The sequence below is a fragment of the Indicator indicator genome, chromosome 30, assembly GCF_027791375.1.
Source record: "Indicator indicator isolate 239-I01 chromosome 30, UM_Iind_1.1, whole genome shotgun sequence".
Classification (NCBI taxonomy): Eukaryota; Metazoa; Chordata; class Aves; order Piciformes; family Indicatoridae; genus Indicator; species Indicator indicator.
The window spans coordinates 10,183,538-10,203,920 of record NC_072039.1 but is presented as its reverse complement, the minus strand read 5'-3'; the positions used below and the strand labels follow the sequence as shown (position 1 = coordinate 10,203,920).

Sequence of the window (20,383 nt, the reverse complement as noted above, 5' to 3'; positions counted from 1 at the left end):
GGTAGAGTCAGAGAATGGTTGGACTGGATGAGCTTCAAGGGCCTTTTCCAACCAAACCAATTCCATGATTCTATGAACTGATCTATCTTTGACTCCTTCAATCCACACCCACTCATTAAACTCTCCATTATGGTTTCTACCAACTCACTCCATACAGAATTTACAGCACACTTCTGTGGATGACTTAAGAGCCCAGGGAAAAACTGATATCACAGCAGTTGCCTTCCAGGGATTTGAAAGCAGAGTTCATATTCATAGTTAATAGTTCAACAATTTCATCCTCTACACCTCTTGGGTGAATACCATCTGGTCCCAGCCACTGATAATGTTCATTTTGTCTGTCCCCATCAGCATCTTATCTACAGACATCTCAAGCCTGAGACAGACCAAAGCCCAAGAAGAATTGCATTCATTTTTCTGCTGTGAGTTTAGCTGCCCTAAGTGCATCTTTTAGACTTCCAAGTCTTTGCAGGGGGCCTACAGACCATCAGGCAAACTTTCTGCTTCTGTGACTGCAGAGAATCCCTTCTTAGGGGGTTTCTCATTTCCAAGTTATTCCTCTTTTCACTAAGATTTTCCATGCTTTTACCCTGTTGCCTTTTTTTTTTTCCCATTCTACCAAACCTTTTTGCTTTTCCAAGCTGCTTCCACACACTTTCTTACCTTTCTGCACAGCTATGCTTTCACCACTTTTCAAGTATTTCTGGAGAGGTCTATTTGATCTTACTTCCCACTGTAGTGTCCTTAAATACCTTCATGCCAGCTGCCAGGATGTGACTCCTTAGTTGCCCTCTCAGCTTCTTTTTCACAGCCTTATTTGATTTCATGGAACCCCCCTTTCTGAATTAAACCCCACAACATTTTGGCCTCTCTTTGAACATCTTTGCAGGAACAATGAATTGTCACTGTTACAGAGCAGCTTTCCAAAAGCAGGATTTGGAATGAGGTCCTGGAAAAAGCCAAGGCCCAGCATTGCTTCTCCTCATCTTGCTTCCCTGACCAGCAGCTCCCTAAGGTGTAATGGATGCAGCTGAAGCTCCCACAACCACTGCATTTCCTGCCCCTTCATCTCCCTCAGCCCACAGGAGCTCCCAGCCTGGTGAAGGTGTGCAATCCCATGTGGATCCAAGATGTTCCACTCAGGTGTCTTCAGCAAGAGAAAGCTAGAGGTAGTTTTCTCATGGAAGGCTCAGCAGGGACCTGTCCCAGAGGCATTCCCCAGTATTTATTTTATGGAGAAAGCAACCACAAAAGAGGCAGGCAGGGATGGAGCACGGAGATATGGGCTGGCACCAACTCAGGCCACAGCTAGGTGCAGCTGGCAGGAGTGGCATGTGGTGATTTCTCAACCAAGAATCTCCACAAATGGATGTGAAGATCTTTTCTGGTTTTAAGATGAGCTCTGCAGGAGCTGCATGCTCTACAAGTACCTGGGGTTCATCCATCACTTACACCAGGGGTCTGCAGCTCTCCTGGAGGTTTGTACTCTGCACCAAGCTTACGAACAACAGATTTTGGAACAGTCATCTTCCTCTGGATGATCTCTGGGGTCCCCTCCAACCCTGACAATTCTGTGTCTACAGGAGACCTTACTGTGGTCTTCCAATATCTGAAGGGGGCCTACAAGAAAGCTGGTGAAGGACTTTCTAGGGTGTCAGGTAGTGATAGGACTGGGGGGGAATGGATCCAAGCTAGAGGAGGGGAGAGTTAGACTGGACATCAGGAAGAAATTCTTCCCCATGAGAGTGGTGGAACACTGGCACAGGTTGCCCAGGGAGGTGGCAGAAGCCTCATCCCTGGAGGTTTTGAATGCCAGGCTGGATGTGGCTCTGGGCAACCTGTTGTAGTGTGAGGTGTCCCTGCCCATGGCAGGGGAGTTGGAACTGGATGATCCTTAGGGTCTCTTCCAACCCTGACAATTCTGTGATTCTCTTGAGAGACAAGAGACTGGAGGGATTCTGAAGGACCAGATGATCACAGGGAAGAATGAAGGAAAGCAAAGAGTTGGAGGCAAATGATGCCAGGCCACAGCCTAAACAAGTTTGTGGAAGGGGAGTGATCAAGAGGAGCACATACAGAAAAAAGCCCAAAACATCATTGTGAGCAAAAAGGAAAATGGGAATCTTTTGATGGTGTCAAAGCACTAAGAGCAGCTGCCCAGACAGGTTGTGGACTCTCCTCTGCAGATCTTCCAACCACCCCTGGCCATGGTGATCCTGAGCAAGCTGCTGTGGGTGACCCTGTTTTAGAAGGAGGGTTGGACTGGATGATCTCCAGAGGTCTCCTCCAACCCCCATCATGCTGGGATTCTGTGAAACTGATAAAAAAAATGAAGTACATTTCAGAGGATGAGGAGAAGTGAAGAGCTGCATGAAACTACATGACCTGGGGCATCTTATGCTTATATGAATGAGAGCAAATGAACTAGAGGGAAATGGGGAGGCTGGAGACATTCTGTGGCCTCAGGGAAATGTTTGGACATAAGCCTCTAGCCCTGACATTCCAGGACAAAAGTGCAGCCACAGCATGGCTGCAAAAGAGCACCTTCCATCCAGGGAAGAAATGAGTAACTAAGGCAGAGCATGACAAGTGGAAGAGGGGGAACTCTTTTCTCTCCTCAGCTTCTTGGTGAGGTTCCACTTATTTTGGAATAGAAGTGTCTTAGTAAATAGAAGTTTGGTCTGAAGAGACCAAATTGCAAAGCATTAACTTCTGATTCAAACCCACCTCCAGAAGTTAGTGCATGTCATTGTTTGACTTTCATACCCTCAGAGAGCTTCTCTGTATTTAAACAATTTGAAAGAAACATTCTGTGCAGGATCCTGCACAAAATTCAACTTATGAACAACCCCATGTGAGGAAAGGCTGAGAGAGGTGGGTTTGTTCAGCCTGGAGAAGGCTTAGGGGAGACCTTATTACCATAGATTAGTACATAAAGAGTAGCTACCAGGAGGATGGAGACTCCCTTTGTACAAGGAGTCCCATGGAAAAGACAAGGGGCAATGGGTACAAGTCACTGCTGAAGAGATTCTGATTGGACTCCAGAAGAAAATTTTTCCCCATGAGAAGAGTTTGACATTGGAATCCTCTCCCAAGGGAAGTGGTGGATTCCCCTGTCTGGGACAGCTTTAAGACTCATCTTGCCAGGGTGCTGGGCCAGCTCATTTCAACTACACTATGACCTAGAAAGGTTGGACCAGATGATCCTTGGGGTCCCTTTCAGCCTGGCACTCTGGGATTCTGTGATTCTCTAATGAAAAAACCAACATTCTTCACTCCCTACCTAGATCTCCTTGAGTGGTTTCTTCTGCTCCACCCCAAATCCCTTTGCAGACAGTATCTTCACTGCACCTGCTCTGGTCTATGATTGTCTTTTTGGCCTTTCAAAGGAAAAGTGCTGCATGTCTGTAGCAGGACTGGAGTGCTGCTCATTTATCCTATCTAGATCCAACCCAATCCCAATGTCTTTCTCTCCCCAGTTTCTGCAGTTTGCATATCCCTCCCACAGCAATGCACTGGCAGGCTTGAGCAAATCCACCCAGCTGAACAAAGACCCACCAAAACAGATCAGAGGGCTGGGGAACCTCTCCCATGAAGACAGGCTGAAAGAATTGGGGCTGTGCAGCCTGGAGAACAGAAGGCTCCTGGGAGACCTTCAAGCTGCATTTCAGTATCTGCAGGGGACCTAGAGGAAGGCTGGGGAGGACTGTTCAGAAGGGTCTGTGGGGATAGGATGAGGGGCAGTGGTTGGGAACTGGAGCAGGGGAGATTCAGGTTGGACATCAGGAGGAAGTTCTGCACAGTGAGAGTGGGGAAACACTGAAACAGGTTGCCCAGGGGCATGGTTGAGGTCCCATCTCTAGAGACATTCAAGATCAGACTCAATGTGGCCCTGGGAAGCCTGGTCTAGTTGGAGGTGTCCCTGCTGCCTGCAGGGGGGTTGGACAAGATGATCTTTGAGGATCCCTTCCAACCCAGTGTGAATCTTTGATCCCACAAAACAACAGCTGCTGAAGTGCTTTAGAAGTAGGAAGTCTAAATTCTATCCTTGCAAGCAATTTTGCTCTAGAATTCACATAGCAGCAAATCTATTTCCCAAAGTGCTTTACTCACATTCCAAATGAAGATGTCACAACTCAGCTTACTAAAAACCTTAGACTGTGTTCCAGGGAGTTCATGGCCAGAGGAATCAACTCAGCAGCCTGAATTTCTGTGTGTGCCCATCCATCCCATTTCTGCCACTGTCCTATAACACACAGTAGATGAACCCATTTCATCACTGGAGACCAAATTACTGGGATGAAGAACAAAAGAGAGATCAAAGGGCCACTAATACCCTTAACTAGCCCCTTTAGGGTTAGGGAAGCGATGAGGTGAGGAACCCATGGGTTGATCTAGGCAGATGATTCATGTCTCAAGCTGCAGAGGGAGAGGATACACACCCAAAAAACTTCAGCTCTTTGAACAGGGTGGCTGCAGGGAGAAAGAGTCTTCCACTTAGATCTGGCAAGCTGCACAGGAGTAACCCATACAACCCAAGCAAAAATACTCCCTCTGCTACCTTTGAACACTGAGCTAGAGGTTGAGTGCCTCGTTTTGAGGTAAGGCCAATCCCTGATGCCCAAGAAAAAAACAACAACAACAAAAACAAAGACAAAAAAAAAAAAACCAACCCAAACAAAACAAAAAACAAAACCCAAAGGTGAAAAGGTCTCAAGACATCTCTTGGCCAGCTCCTGCCTGCCCCGTGCTGGCAGCACGCCCGAAGCTCTGAAGCATGAGATGTGATTATGATTCCTTAATGCAAGCTGAAAGTGTTGTGGGCAAATGAAAGGCAGCACAACGCTTCCTGTTCTTTAGAGCTGGTGAAAGAAGGGGGAAAAACAAACAGCTCTGACAAAAATAACAACAATCATCATCATCATCACAGACCTCAAAGACAGGAGATACACCACCGTGACCGTTCACATTACTTAGGTCTACTTTATTACCCTCTGCTCCTCTCTGTATCTAATCTTAAGCAGCAGACTGGAGGGAAGCCCAAAAGGGTGATAAAACAGAAACATGCTTTGCTTGAGCGTGCTCTGTACCCCTGTGCTGAGGTTCAGCTTGCAGCTCTGCTTTGTTTATAAACCAAAGCTGCATTTATTTGATTCAATACCCTTTTTTTTTTTTTTTCCCCTAACGATCCTGAAGATCAAACTGCACTGCATGTTTTCCACCCTACTTGCTTGGTTGGTTTTGTTTTCCTTCTAGGTTAGAACCTATTTGTTTCCAGACTAAGTAAGGCTTTTGGGAAAAGCCCACAGCAAGCTTTTAGCCATTTTTAGCCTAGCAGCCTTCCAGTATCTGAAGGGAGCCAACCAGAAAGCTGGGGAGGGACTTTTGACACTTTTTGGAATGATAGGATGAGGAGAAATGGATTGAAGCTTGAGGAGGAGAGATTTAGACTGGAGATTAGGAAAAAATTCTTTCCAGTGAGGGTGGTGAGACATTGGAACAGGTTGCCCAGGGAGGCTGTGGATGCTCTCTCCCTGGAGGTGTTCAAGGCCAGGTTGGATGAGGCCCTGAGCAACCTGGGCTGGTGGGAGGTGTCCCTGCCCATGGCAGAGGGCTGGAACTAGATGATCTTTAAGGTCCCTTCCAACCTAAACCATTCTATGACTCTATGAAACTATGTTTGAGAACTCTATGCATGGAAAAATCCAGACTTATAATACATAAATACATAATACATAAAAATACACAATACAAAAAAATACACAATACATAAAAATACATAATACATAAAAATACATTTGTGCCCAAAGTAAAAGCCTAATACAAAAGTCTAATACAAAAGAGTTCTCTTGGATGGCACAAAGTTTGTGGTCATTCTCCTACTGGGACAATTCTGAAAGCTGTCATTTAACAGCAATGAGTTAATTCCCACCCAATTCTCAACAGCCCACCACAATCTGCACACAGTGCTGACCAAACCTCTCATTTGATGGAGGCACAGAACAGAAGCAATGCCTCCAGCAGCTCAGAACCATCTCACCCATGAATGCAGCCTGGCCACAGCCAACAGGAACAACTGAGGCCTGTTTCCCTTCTCCTGTAATCTCATCCCTCTGCCAGCTTATCTTTGGGAAATGTCCACTTGCTCCTTGGCTATATTCCAGGATGGGTGTGCCTGGCTACAAGTCCTCTGTTGACTGTCACTCACTCCAGTCCTGTTGATTTAGCCTTCTGACCATGAATCTTTGCTCTTTGGCAGTTGGGTTAGTTTCTCCTATTTATGCCTGCCCCATTGAATTACTTGGACCTCCAGATCTGTGACCTTTTCAGTACTGAAAACCTTCAGTTCAGGATGGGCCTACACCTATACATGTCACAATTTTTTTCTACTGGCACAACAACCAGCACCAGAGGGTGCACTGGGGAGACGGAAGGTTTAGCTTTAAGGGTCTTCAAACTCCTTCTTAAACAGAGAACAGTTTCCCACCAGAGGTTTCCTAGATCAGAAAAAGAGAAAACACCAAACACAGCTCCAGCTCGACCTTTGCACATCCTCCAGAAAGGGGTGGAAGGTAAGGAACAGCCTCTAAGCCCAGCTTTTTCTAGCAGCTAACTCTAGCTGAGTCCCACAACTCTGCATCAGGCCAATATTAAGACCCTACTAATCCCAGAACCCCAGCATGGTGGGGTTGGAAGGGACTTCTGGAGATCATCCAGTCCAACCCCCCTGCTAAAGCAGGGCACCCACAGCAGTTTGGCCCAGGACCATAATGACCAGAGAAGACTCCACAACCTCTCTGGGCAGCCTGCTCCAGGGCTCCAGCATCCTCACACCAAACAAGTTTCTCCTTTAGTTTAGGTGGAGCCTCCTAGGTTCCAGTTTGTGCCCACTGCCCCTTGTCCTGTTGCTGGGCACCACTGGGAAGAGTCTGGCCCCATCCTCTTGCCCTCCACCAGACCCTTTAGCTCTTGCTGAGCATTGATCAGATCCCCTCTCTGGTTGCTCTTCTTCAGGATAAACAGCCCCAGCTCTCAGCCTCTCCATACTGCAGGTTATTCCACACACAATTCCAATCCTCTACCAATTCTACCTGTCCAATTTTTAATAAATCTGTTTGGCCCAACTGGTTCCTTGGACACCACCCATGTTGTCTGGACAGGGTACTACCTACCACCTTTTTGATTCAGTGCTCTGGAAGCTTCCCAGCCTGCTTTGACTCTAAGCAGTACATATTTCACATCTAAAGCCCCGTCTGGTTCCCCTTTTTTTGGTACTTAGACAGTGAGTTTCATTATGCTGCAGCCACTACAAGTGGCTGAAGGACTGCCAGCTTTTGAGTCACTTCTTGCCCATTACTTAACACTAAGTCAAGAATCTCTCTCTGTGTACTCTAGTACGAGCTGTTCCAAGAGGCAGAAATTGCTGCTTTGAACTGACTCTCATTGTGCTATCTGACCACTTTATTCACAGGTAATTTAAGTCCCCATTATCATTTGGTTAGACTTTCCCACTTCTTTGATGTCTGTCAACATTATGCACTCAACATCCTTTTGTTGATCCAGGAGCTAGTAGTATAGAAGACTACTAATCTATTTACTTTCTTATGGGCTGGGAGTGTAACTCTCTATAAGCAGTTTAAGTAGGTGATGATAATTCTCCAGTGGCACTGTGCATTGCAACATGGGAAACACTCTCCATTTCCAGACTGCTCATGGTGGGTTCACAAAATGCCCAGCTTGGCAGGGACCCCAAGGATCATCTGGTTCAATCTTCACTGTAGCAGTTTTAAGGGTTAATTAGCACTGCTGCTATCAACAGCCCCCATTGCTGCAGAACAGAAGTCCTAAGAGAAGTCCTAGTGGTCTTCCAGTACCTGAAGGGGCTACAAGAAGGCTGCAGAGGGACTGTTGCCAAAGGCCTGCAGGGATAGGACAAGGAGCAATGGTTTGAAACTAGAGAACAGCAGATTTAGATTGGATGTTAGCAACAAGGTCTGCACCATGAGGGTGGTGGAATACTGGAACAGGTTGCCCAGGACGGTAGCTGAGGCTTAATCCCTGGAGATATTCAAGGTTAGGAAGGATAAGGCTCAGAGCAACCTGATCTAGTGGAGGATGTCCCTGCTGACTGCAGGGGGGTTGGACTGGATGACCTTTAGAGGTCCCTTCCAAACCAAACCAGTCAGTGATTCTGAACACATCTCCATTAGGTTTTCAGCCTCTGGATTGTACACAGCACCTAAAAATGGTGACTCAGGACCCTCCTCTAATTCTCACCCTGAAGAGAAGATTGACTTTAAAAATCATGGGGTTTAAATAATTTATTTCTCGGGGCGGGGGGGGGGGGGGGAAGAGGAAAGAGGCTAATCCTTGCTTTTGGGGCTCAGAGCCTTTAAGGAGCTTGTCCTGTGTTCTCAAGATGGTTTTAACTTCCACCTGCAGGAAAAGCAATGTGTTCCGTGGGCAAGTGAAAGTTGACTTTCTCCTACAATCAGCTATGGAACTGCTAAGATATATGGCCATGAACCAAAGTATTGTGAGACCTGAGATAAAGTAATTCCTGTGGGGAAAAGTGAATGTGTGCTTTTGGCTGCTACATAAGGAGCCTGTTCCACTGCTCTCCAGATCTACGTGGTATTTCTACACGTGGGCAGGTGATTATTTTGCCTTCTCCATAGTAAACACAGCAGTTTGACTTTAGCCTTCTCTCTTTAAATATCACTGTTGGGGATTTTTCCCAAACTTTGAACACTATTCCCAAAATATCAGACCCAGAGCTTGAGACTAATGATCCACACATCCCATCAGTATACTCCTTTCTCCCTGCATACAGCATTAAAGCTACACACACTCAAACACAGTGAGGGTGGTGAGACATTGCAACAGGCTACCCTGGGAGGTTGTGGATGCCCCCTCCCTGGAGGTGTTCAAGGCCAGGTTGGATGAGGCCTTAAGCAACCTGGGCTAGTGGAAGGTGTCCCTGCCCATGGCAGGGGCTTGGAACTGGTTGATCTTTAAGGTCTCTTCCAACCCAAACCACTCTATGAATCTCTGAAATAAAAAGATCAGACTCTCAGTATTCATTAGGTGTATTTCTGTATATACTCTTAACAAAAACATCCTGCAACTGCTGAACTATTCAACAAATAAAATGCTGTTTGGGTTTTGTTTGTTTTCCAAAAGCAGATTTGCACATGAACTCTGTTGTCACCCAAATCTCCTTCCCTCAAGTCTCTACAGTGGCTCTCTGCTTTCCAAGGCATTCCTTATTTCCCTATCTTCAAAATAACATTGTCAGCTCTCTCCATATCAAGCGGAGACTGAAGCATGGGCAAGAAGGAAACCAAGATTGATTCCTTATAAAAATCAACTAACAGAAGAGCAGAACTATCAGGAGCAGAGGTTGTGAAGTGATGTTAGCAATCACACTGAAGGGAGCTGACAGGCAAACAGTGAGAGGAGCTGAAGTTTGCAGGACGTACTGACCCCTCAGCTGTTCATGGATTGCTCATTATCAGTAAGATCCAAACATGCTCTTTGCAACCTCCTTGTGCAAAAGGTTTGGCTCTCTCATCCTTTATACAAGGCTATTTTCTGTCTGCCCTGGGAGTTTTTCTCAGGCTACTGCAGTAAGCTCAACAGATCTAAACCTCCAGCCATTTGGAAGCTGCAAACTAGTTCACAGCATTGCTTCTGCTGTGTTAAGCAATAGTTAATGCTCAGAGCATGTACTCTCTGGACAAGCTGGAGCTCTGAACAAGCTTGAAGATGCTTTCTCTAAGAAGTCTAAGGTGTTGGTTTTTTGACCTATAAAGTCTTAAGTGGCTCTGCCTACTTGAGAAATTCCTCTCCCTTTGCATCATACTGCACCGTGCCGAGCGCCAGAGGTAACACTGCCTGGGTTTAACTGAAAGGGGAGGATGGCAGGCAGGTCCTGGGCAGTTGCCTGGCATCTACCCTCTCACCCAGCACTGTTCAGTGACCTGCAGAACTGAAAATCCAAAGATTTCCCAGAAGAATTGGTCACGGGGCTGAGGGGTGTGAGGAGGAATTCAACACTGAGGTTATTTTATCACAGGTAAAGAAGGTATTTTTGAAGTTAGCTTCTAGGAATGTAACACACTGTGATCAAAGTCCATTCCTCTCAATGACCCTGGAGTACATGACAGGGAGAAGTGAAACCAAGAACATGTTCTGGCAAAAGTACATTTGGTGAGGCTCCATCACTCACATGCAGGATTTTCCATACTAAGTTCAGAATGTGTTTCTAGAAACAGATGGAGCAGAACACTACGAAGGTAGTAAGTTAAAGAGAACTTCACCTGAGTATAGGACTAAGCCTGCACCCTTTATCCTCAAGCAGTCTTCAGATACCACTGAATCATGAGAGACTTGCTTTGAGAACAGGATGGGACCCATCCCCTCTTCTACTCCAAGCTAAGCTCTGCACTTTGTGTTCTGTGATGGGCTGAGTGCATCTTACAGAGTCTGGCACGATGGAGAAGATCTGTCAAGAAGTGGTGTAAAAAACCTACACACCTCGACTCATTCACTGGAAAGACAACCATGTTATGTGGCCAAATTACACACAGGGACAAACTGTGCAGGTGGGGAACAGGCTTATTTAACAGGAGTCCCAATGACAACAAAGTTAAGCAGGTGACCTAAAATTTTAGCAGGCCTGGGATGCTGACAACCCCATAAAAATGAGATGGCCCATGAAGCCTAATCCAGGTGTATTTAATAAACAGCTATCTCAATGCAAACTAAAAAGAGTTCCTCCCATTCATTTCTTACCCATTTTGTACCTTAATAGTTACAGCTGTTCCCCATTTTATCCTTCCAGAGGCAGGGACACACTGCAGGGTCAGGACCCAAGCATTGTTGAATGGCATTTTACAGTCCCACTTTCAATCTGTAGTGGTGGAGTTGGAAACTACACCGTTAAGGCACACACCAGAGGTCACAGGTACACTTGACTAAGCTTTCCCAGAGCACAGTGCCTGGCACCAGGCAAACATCCTGCTGCAGAAGGCACAGCCTGGCCCCCCCTGAGCCCAACAGTGCCGTCTGGAACCAGAGCTGGATGATTTTCCATGCTGGATTCGGCGGGACAGGGAATAGGAACAGTCACCTGTGCACACAGAGAGGGGCAGAATCAAGGCCTAAAAACATATACAGTGCAGGTCAGTATCTGTGTACACAAACTCCACAGATTAGATTAGTGGTTCCCAGCCCTCTCCACTTTGAGGATGATTCTGAAGGGCTGAAGTCCACCTGTAAAGCTGACACTACTCGCGGCTCCCTGGTCAGAACGTCCCCTTTGTGCTGCTGTGACAGCAGGCGACACAGACACTCCCACTTGGATCACTGCATCTGGGTTAGAAACATCCACACCTCACCCAGCAGAGGTTATCACCTTCCCATTTCCAAAAGGTCCATGCTCTATACTTTGTGCTCAGTTGCAACACCACTGTAGTTTTTGTAAGGAATAAATATTGACTTTCCTGGACATTGCCTCACGACAGAACAGGACCTTCAGTGCATTTGTCTAAGGCTTTTTTTTTTTTTTTTAACCTAGTAATATAATTTTACAGCACAGCTTTCGTTCTGCGTAGCTCAGGAGGCGTGGAAAACACAGGCTCACAGGATGTTAGGGGGTGGAAGGGACCTCAATCTCCAAGTCCAACCCTGCCAGAACAGGACCATAGAATCCAGCACAGGTCACACAGAAACACATCCAGATGGGGCTTGAAAGTCTCCAGAGAAGGAGACTCCACAACCTCTCTGGGCACCCTGTTCCAGTGCTCTGGGACCCTCACAATAAAGAAGTTCCTCCTCATGTTGAGGTGGAACCTCCAGGCTTTGGAAATGGCCCAAGTCACCCACTTCCATTTTCAGACAGGGGACCATGTTCTAAAGCTGGCTCAACACTTTTTCCTTTTCTTTCTTCCACAAAAATTTTATGGCTTGCATTTAGATTCCCAAGCCACAAATTTAATTCACATTACAACAGCTCACATTTAGAAAGTCTAGGCTGGAAAAAGCCATACAACAAAATGAGATTTAATATTGAGGCGGTCATTTTGGTATTTTCAAGAATAAAGCACATGACTGTCAAGCAAATTGCCTATAGAAATGAGAAAATAAGCATCAGGGCTCAGGAACTCAAGCTCAAAACTTGGTTCTGTTCACCAAACAGCTCAGCTCTGCCTTTTGGAAGCATCTGTACCTCATAGTTAAGATGTTCTCTCTCTTTAGTAAAGGTCAGAAGGCAGCATTAATTTCACTTATAGATGGTGGGGGCACCACTGTATGGGTAAAATTCAATTTTCATGTACAGGCAACACGCAAGACAACAACTAGCAGGGTGAGAAATTCTGCAGGGCAAAGGGTGGATGGGTATGTGAACTGGAACAGAAGCCCAGCTGTCAGCAGAAGTGTGCAGAAAACCTTATGCACTTCACCAAAAGAAAGAAAGAAATGAAGAAATCCTGGGGTTGGTCAGATGTTTGGCGTCCCAACATGTGACTCGACACACTCAGCTGTACAACATCAATTAAGATAGGCGCTAATCTTCATGGGATCAACCGACCACATCCCAAATTCAACGTGAAACACAGCTCCAGATCGTGACTGAGTGGAGACTCAACCATCTACACCCTCCCTTCAGCCCCAGGACAGCCTGAGGGGCTGGAGGGGTCAGGAACACGAAGGAATGACCCACACGGGTGGACAGCTGACATAAAAACCACCTCGTTGCTCTGGTTATAGATCTGCAGCCAGGAGATCAAACTCAAAAGCATTGCGCCGGCAGCTGAAGCAGCAAGGAGAGGAACAGGAGCAGAGGATGGGAGCGGAAGGTAGGGCAGGTGGAGTTGGATCAAACAGAGCTGCTCTTACCTGCAGCAGTTTCCCTTCGGCCGGCGTCACCTCGGCGACGTTTGCGAACTCCCCTTCCAGTATGATGGGCTCCACTTTGAGGGGGATGACCCTGATGATGGCTTTCTGTGCCGCCGCCCTCTCCGACTCGACCGCCGCCGCCAGCGCCAGCCCCGTATGGCCCAGTCCTGCCTGCAGGGTCGCCATGAGCAGCCAAGGCCAGAGGACAGCCAGCTGCAGCTGGGGGCCAGCACTCATGCTACCAGCTGCAGCAGCGGGCTCCGGCCACACATACCGCTCAGGAACGCGTCCTCACCCTGCGGCGGGCTCCAGCCGGCGGCAAAGCTCGGCGGGTGTCGGAGCGAGCGGTACCAGCGACGGGGAGCAGGGAGAGAGAGGAGAGAAGGGGCTCGGCGGCCGCCAGCGCTGCTCACCGCGCAACCTCTCCGGTTCTCGCCATCGCCGGTTCTCTTCCTCGGTGCCACGTGCTCAAAGGCCGCTGGGAGCTCAAAGGCATATTTTAAACAAACAAACGAGAGGGAAAAAAAAAATATCCTGAATTATGAGTCCCTCCTCCAGCAGATAAATCCGGAAAGATCAGTGAAACAGGTTGCAAGCAAGAAATCAGTTCAGATATGCAGGAACACCAGGGAGCATTAGGAACTCCTCGGTCCCACGGAGATGAGGCACAGGGAGGTCTCCCTATGGATGCGGTGTCCTCGTGTCTCCTGTCCAAGAGTTAAGAAGATCCACGGGTTCAGAAGATCCATCTCAAACACCCTAGAGAGACACCTTCCTGCCAGCGTTTCCCACAAGGTAAGCTCAATCTCTTCACCTTGAATGTTATCTGCAGTTATCGGTCTCTTTCTCAGCAATCATGCAGGAGGCACTTCTTGAATCTATGGTGAAAGGAGAGTTGGCTTCTGTACTGTTCTCTTCCAAACCGAGTTGGTCCCTTCCATCCTCCTCATGCCACAAGTGCTTCATTCAAGTCTGGAGATCAACCTCACGTTTCTCCTAGGAATCAGTGTCTGACTCCGGGTGCACTTCACGAGGATAATTAATCAAGCATGGAGCTTCTCTTCGTAGTTTCAAGCTCCCAGGAAATCAAAAGGCCTCACAATGCTTTAAAAGTTTAGTTACCAAGCCAAGCAGCTATCAAGCGAAATGTTTGAGCATATCTGGTTTCTCCTGCACGCCTGAGTTCCGGTATGACCACTTCCAAAGCACACATCAAGAAGATCCCGACTTAAGGCCCCACAAAATAAAATATAAAGTTCCACAATCTGCCCAAAGGTCACAAGAAATGCATCGAGGAGTCTTCATAACTGGGAGAATTTAGAGAGAGAGAGAGGGCATTTTCAATTAAAACTACAGTTAGAATGATCACACAGCTATGAAAAGGGATTGAAAAAGGAAAACAACCAAGAGAAGAAAAAAAAAAAAAAAAAGGAGGAAAGAAAAAAAAAACCCCAAAACAAACAAAAAGCTCTGCAAACCTGTTCGGCAGTGAGCCCGCTGGAGTCCGCAGGGGCCGGGCCGGGATGGTGCTGTAAATCCCAGGCAAAAGTTATTTCCAGTAGCATAAAAGAACTGTGTGGGTCCAACTGTGCTTGGTTTGGGTCTTAAAAAAAGAAAATAAAATAGAACTTGGGCTGTAAAACTTAAAGCGAATCTATTTTAATAGAGAGGAAGCAATGCCTCTTGCACGCATGCAGCAGGCAGGTAGGTGCGAGTGGAGCTCCACAACCTGAAAGAGAATCCAGCAAGATCAAAGGGAGAAAATTACTGCAGACAGAAAGCTCCCGGGGCAGGCATGGCTGAAAGTGAAGTGTCCGCATGTAATCTATAGACCCGAGAAAGAACCCAAAAACACTTTGGAAGAACTCCTTTGGAACACCCAGGTCTCTCCTCTCGCTACAGCAACCGCAACTGCCGGCTGTAGGGGCAGGCAGCAGGGAGGAAAATAAAGGCTGGCACATCAGCAGCGAGCCGGCAGCGAAGCCCGGCAGCCTGCCGGACCCTTCCCGGGCAGGCGGATCCGTCCAGCAGCCGCCGGGCAGCCCCGGCAGCTCCCGCGGAAAAGCTTTTCGGCCAGAAAAATCAAAAACTGCGAGCAGAAGCTGGGCTCGGCCCGCGGAGCAGGCAGGCTGTGGCTGGCCGTGTCCTCCTCCTCCCTCCCCCGGCCGGCCGCCGCTCTCCTACCTGCTGACACAAAGTGAGGGTGGAGCAGCCGGAGCCGCCTCCCCCCCGCGGGGCCGGGGCCGGGGCTGGGGCCGGGACCGCGGGCTCCCCCTCCCGCCCCGCCGCCCGCCTGCAGCGCGGCCCGGCGGCCAGCGGCTCCCGGGGCCCGGGCTCAGCGGGGAGCACCGACATGGCACCGGGAAGACAAGCGGGGAGCGGCTGCCCGGGGGGACAGCCCTCGGCTCCCCGCCACACAGCGGCCCGGTATCCCGCAGCGGCCCGGAGTTCCGCAGGACCCAGTGCCGGCGGGCCTGGGGCTGGCTCCGGCCTTCCTCAGGCTGTGACCGGCTCAGATTCAGTAGCCCTTTTCCAGCTGCTCCTGCCAGGAGGTGTCAGGTCAGGCTGATGTCAGAGGTCTGGAATTCAGCTGTTCTTCTCCTCTGACATCACCCAGAGGTGAATAATGCTGCAGGTCAGACCCATAACCTCCAAGGAGGGTTGCAGCTGGTGCATACACAGCACAGAGTGCCACCGGACAGACGGCCCAGCCGCTGTTGCCACTGCACGTTAAACGCAGGGGTCTCAAGGCACGGCAGCTGGGGAGCACAAAGCCAAACCCAGGTGACAAAGCTGCAGCAAAATCGTCAACCATCATAGATTCACAGACTGGTTTGGGTGGGAAGGGACCTTCCAAGGTCATCTGCAGTCAACAGGGACAACTGCAACTCCATCAGGTTGCTCAGAGCCCCAAACAACCTGACCTGGAATGGTTCCACTCCCGGGCCAGGCTGCACCAGGGTCTCACCATCCTCATTTTTAACTTTTCAGTCCCTGAACACTCTCACTGGTTTAGAAACGTTTTCCACCTTGTTTTGTTTGAGGAAGGGCTGCATGTCAGCACCTAGCCTTGTACTACTCAGCCGGAATTGCTGAGTAGTACCACGACAGAGAATAACAAGTCTGAGGACAGTCTGTATGGTCACACTCCCCTTGCACTACCTAAAGGTCATCTAAAAGCATCCTCAATTTGGACTGTTGGTGAATAACTAGAGGTTTTGCTTCAGTCCATCCTACTGCTCAGTGTTCACTTGGGACATCCTGACCATAGCCACAAAGCTCTGGAAGGACTACCAGAGGTGGTCCTGGTAACTTCTCTCTGCTCCTTTCTTGTGCAGTTTGCTCAGGGCTGGCTCTAATTAATTGTAAAAGCAGTATGAACATGCATGAAGCAATTAAATTCCTGTTGTAAGTGCTCTTCCACATGTATTCCCCTAACGCCACATAGAACGTGCCCCTTTCATCCTTCAAACAGAATTTTCACATGCATATAAATGCCTAGCTGTTAAAACCTGAAGGTCTGTCAGGATAAATACAAGTCAATTTTAAAAATTACAGATCTATTTAAAACACTAAAATCATAACTTGGCATTAGAGATGCTGTTAGAATCAAAAGAAAATTATTAAAGAAGAAGAATTCCTCATTAATGGAAAAGACCAGCAGCTGTCATATGTAATGGATACCCACCTCCAAAGCAGACACTTGCAGCTGAAACAGAGCGTTGGTTTAGGAAGGAAGAGCATTTCCTGGTTAATCACTCAGAAAATTAGCTCATCTTTCCTAGAGCTGCTCTCCTGAAATCCCTGACCCGTTCCAACCCAGAATCTTGTGACTTTCCTCTTGCCTTTGTTTCGTGCACAATTCCCAGTGAAGGGTCGCAGGATGACTGTGAGCAAAGACAGGGAGAGCACCAAAGTGCATTTCTGCTGAGCATACTGCACCTTCCAACAATGCTGAATGAAGAGAGCCCAAACACAGCCCTAAAACCAATCTGCTTCCCACTAACAAAGTTTGGAGAAAGCTTTTTGAGGCCTCTTGTCCACAAACAAACAGTTCAGACTTTTCTGTATCTAAAGAATACAAGCAGCTAAGTCATTACTTCATATTAAATACTCTGCCCACTAGGTGCTTTGTAAGTTGACAGCTAGAAAAATATAATGAAGAGGTGAAGGCTAATACCCTACAAAGTTCAAATGAAAGTAAAAAAAAAAAAAAAAAGTAGTGTTTTTTATTTGAAAACAGCTGAAAAGCTCAAAAGTGGCTGTTGTGTGCAAAGCACTGCCGCTGGAGCCTGCCCAGGGAACCCAGCTGGCAGCTGCTGCACATTTTCACATACTTGTCACCCACTTCTCACTCTCTTGTTTCTTCCTTCAGAAAGCACCCCTGCTTGCAAGCTCTGGCTTCCAGCAGATGGAGATCTAGGAAGAAGAGGGAATGCTGAGTAAATATTGCTCCTTGGATGCGTTTCGCTTGGCAGCAGCGTGGAGCGATTGTACTCCTGTCAGGTGCTATCAAACGTGGCCCAAAAAGGCAGGCTGGAGCTTGGGGGATCTTGGGCCTGCTGCTTAAAGAATTGAAATCATTCTCATTTTTCAAACTCTTAAATACAAACCAACAACGGAACAGAAGGAAAGTGTTCCCATTCTTTCATAGAATCATTGAAGCTGGAAAAGACCTTTAAGATTGTGAAGTAAAACCTTCTACCCAACACCTCCATGACCACTAGACCCCCAAGTGCCACATCTATTTGTTTTTTGAACACCTCCAGGGATGCTGACTTTACCACCTCCCTGCGCAGCCTGTTCCAATCCCTGACCACTCTTGCAGGAAAGAAATTTTTCCTAACATCCAATCTAAACCTCCCCTTGTGCATCTTGAGGTCATTTTTTCTTGTCCTGTTGTTAGTTACTTGGGAGAAGAGGCCAACACCAGCCTCACTCCAGCCTCCTTTCAGGTAGCTGTAGAGGGCAATGAGGTCTCCTCTCAGCCTCCTCCACCCCAGCTCCCTCAGCCTCTCCACATAAGACTTGCTCTCCATGTTTCCTTGTGGTATATTACTTCTATGCACACTCTCCACCATGGATCCCAACTGCCAATGATTATAAACCAGATTAGAATCCATGAAAATGCCCATTCTGCTCATGACACAAACCACCTTCCATCCATGAAAGGCAACACTGCCTCAAAAAACACCAAGATCCTCAAGAAAATCTGTGCTGTCACACAGAGGACAAGCCATAGGCTTATTTTTCAAAGGTAACCTCAATCCATAGCCAAGCAGAGAGAATTCCAGCATATGGCCTGATCCTGCAAGTTGAGAAAGTAAGCAAGTACCCTGATAGAGGCACAACAACACTGCCACTGTGAATGTCACCCAAGGGGACTTTAAACACACTCACAGCTCATGAAAAGACCTCCAGCCCCTGTTCTCTTTCTGTATTACAAAGATCCTCCCCAACAGGCACCAGTTCTGTGCTTTCTGACATTCACCTCCTGCCAAAGCAGACCCTCTTGGGAACACATCTTGAAAATACAGAGGAATGGAGAAACGAGGGGTCAAGGAACAATGTGACTCTGAACAGCCTGAAGGTAAGAGAAAAGGGTAGAGCATCCACTCATCCAAATCATCAGATTGCCAGGACAGGTGATTTGGAAGGCCTTCACTGAACACATAATAAAGTAAAAGGTAATGGCAACTGAGATGGAGCAAGGAGCCACAGCTGAAGCTCCTGAGAGCAACTGTACTTTGAGCTTCAGAGAGATGTTAAAGAGTTAAGGACCAGGCCTGTCTCTACCTCTTAACACCTTTGTGGGAGGTCTTGCTGTGACCTACTAGGAGCACTAATAAACTAACTGAGATTATTTTTGGGCTGGAAGGTGCTGGAAACAGTTCAGGTGAACACAGGATAGCATGGGAGACCTGAGCTGAATGAAGATTTGCCCTTAGCAATTGCACCTATAAATCCTTGGAGCGAATGAGAGGGGATGCACAGTGACACCAGTGCAGTAGCATGGGAGTGGGTGGGAAATGTCTAGGGCACCTTGTAGCATGATAGTGATGGATCCATCTGAGTCAGTAGCATCTCAGGATTGCATCTCTTCAGAGGAAGTTGCCAGATGATGTGAAGGAGCAGATGACTCACCAAAATGATCTAGCCAGCCACTGAGAAAGAAAGCTTAAAGGACCAGCATACTTGAATGCTTATTAAACCTAGAAGTAACAAATTCCACCTGCTCCACTCTTAGGATCCCCTTTTCCAGAAAGAAGGGCTGCAAACAAGAATTTCTTCAGTCAGAATCTGGTCCTTCTTGTGTAATTCTTAGCAGAGAAAGCACAAACCACAGAGATTAGGTCCAGTGCAGCTGTATTCACTAGCCGAGTCCACAACACACAGGAGACAGGGAAGGATACATGGAGAATTTGTGGAGTTCCCATTACTCATGCATGAAGTCCAAAAGGACTTCTTGGGGCAAGTGCTGCTGATGTAACCAGACATTTATTCCCCAAATCCCCTTTTATAGATGAGCTCAGCTAGAAAGTGGCAGCAAAAAATGATGATGGACCATCAGCACCTTCAAATCTATGTCCTAAGAGCAGAGCTTGAGGCTGAAAAGAAGCAGTCCTGAAAGATGAACTATGCCTCACACCTCAATGGGATAAACATGCCAGAAACTAGGGAGCCATACCCATCATTTCACAAGAAAAAGAGTGGGAAGGGAAGTGGTGACAACAGCCTACACTTGTTTGCAATGATGCACCTCAGTGCTGAATTAAGTTCTTCACCTTCTGGCTCCTGGGAGGCCTCACAGATAGCTCTTCTCCTGCTGCTGCCACAGAGAATGGTGTCCCTCTGCCAAATGGTCAGGTACAAAGACAGGCAGTACATGAGCAGTAAAGCAAACACTTGCATTCAAACCAGAGGAGGGTTCTTCACCCACTGGCTAATCAACCTATGCTAATGACACTAAAAAACCCTCAGGGGATGCTAAATGTTTGCATGGCTTAAAAAAAGGGACTACAAAAATTAACTGAAGCTAAGTTTACTGAGGTCTTTTCTACTTCATAGTATAAAAGTGCCAAAGATACTGCTGGAGACAGGCCAGTGAACAAGAGAGATCTTCTGGGGAGGGATTGCTTATGAGGGTTTGCTGTAATAGGAAGAGGGGCAGTGGCTTTGTGCTGGAAGAGGGGAGATTGAGACTGGAGAAGAGGAAGAAATTCTTGACAGTGAGGGTGGTGAGACACTGGAACAGGTTGCCCAGGGAAGTTGTGGATGCTCCATCCCTGGAGGTGTTCAGGGCCAGGCTGGATGAGGCCTTGAGCGACCTGGGCTGGTGGGAGCTGTCCCTGCCCATGGCAGGGGGTTGGAACGAAGACCATCTAGTCCATCCCTTCCTACCCAACCCATTGTAGGAGTCTATGATTTACCTTGGCCCTGGTTGGCAGGATGTTCTTAAATGTAGCCTGTGTTGGTTTTC

The 20,383-nt window shown here is 47.6% G+C and overlaps 2 protein-coding genes across 2 annotated transcripts in view; both read right to left on the bottom strand.

The window, feature by feature from the left end:
• Positions 1–13,140, bottom strand: part of RNF43 (ring finger protein 43) — a 76,348-nt gene extending 63,208 nt beyond the window's left edge. Inside the window, exon 1 of the mRNA XM_054394396.1 lies at positions 12,904–13,140. Coding sequence (XP_054250371.1) covers positions 12,904–13,140 — 237 coding nt within the window. The remainder of the gene's footprint in view (positions 1–12,903) is intronic.
• A 1,723-nt stretch (positions 13,141–14,863) lies between these two features.
• HSF5 (heat shock transcription factor 5) overlaps positions 14,864–20,383 on the bottom strand; it is a 33,666-nt gene continuing 28,146 nt past the window's right edge. Inside the window, exons 3-4 of the mRNA XM_054394579.1 lie at positions 15,197–15,445; positions 14,864–15,087 (exon numbers count right to left, since the gene is read on the bottom strand). Coding sequence (XP_054250554.1) covers positions 14,864–15,087; positions 15,197–15,445 — 473 coding nt within the window. The remainder of the gene's footprint in view (positions 15,088–15,196; positions 15,446–20,383) is intronic.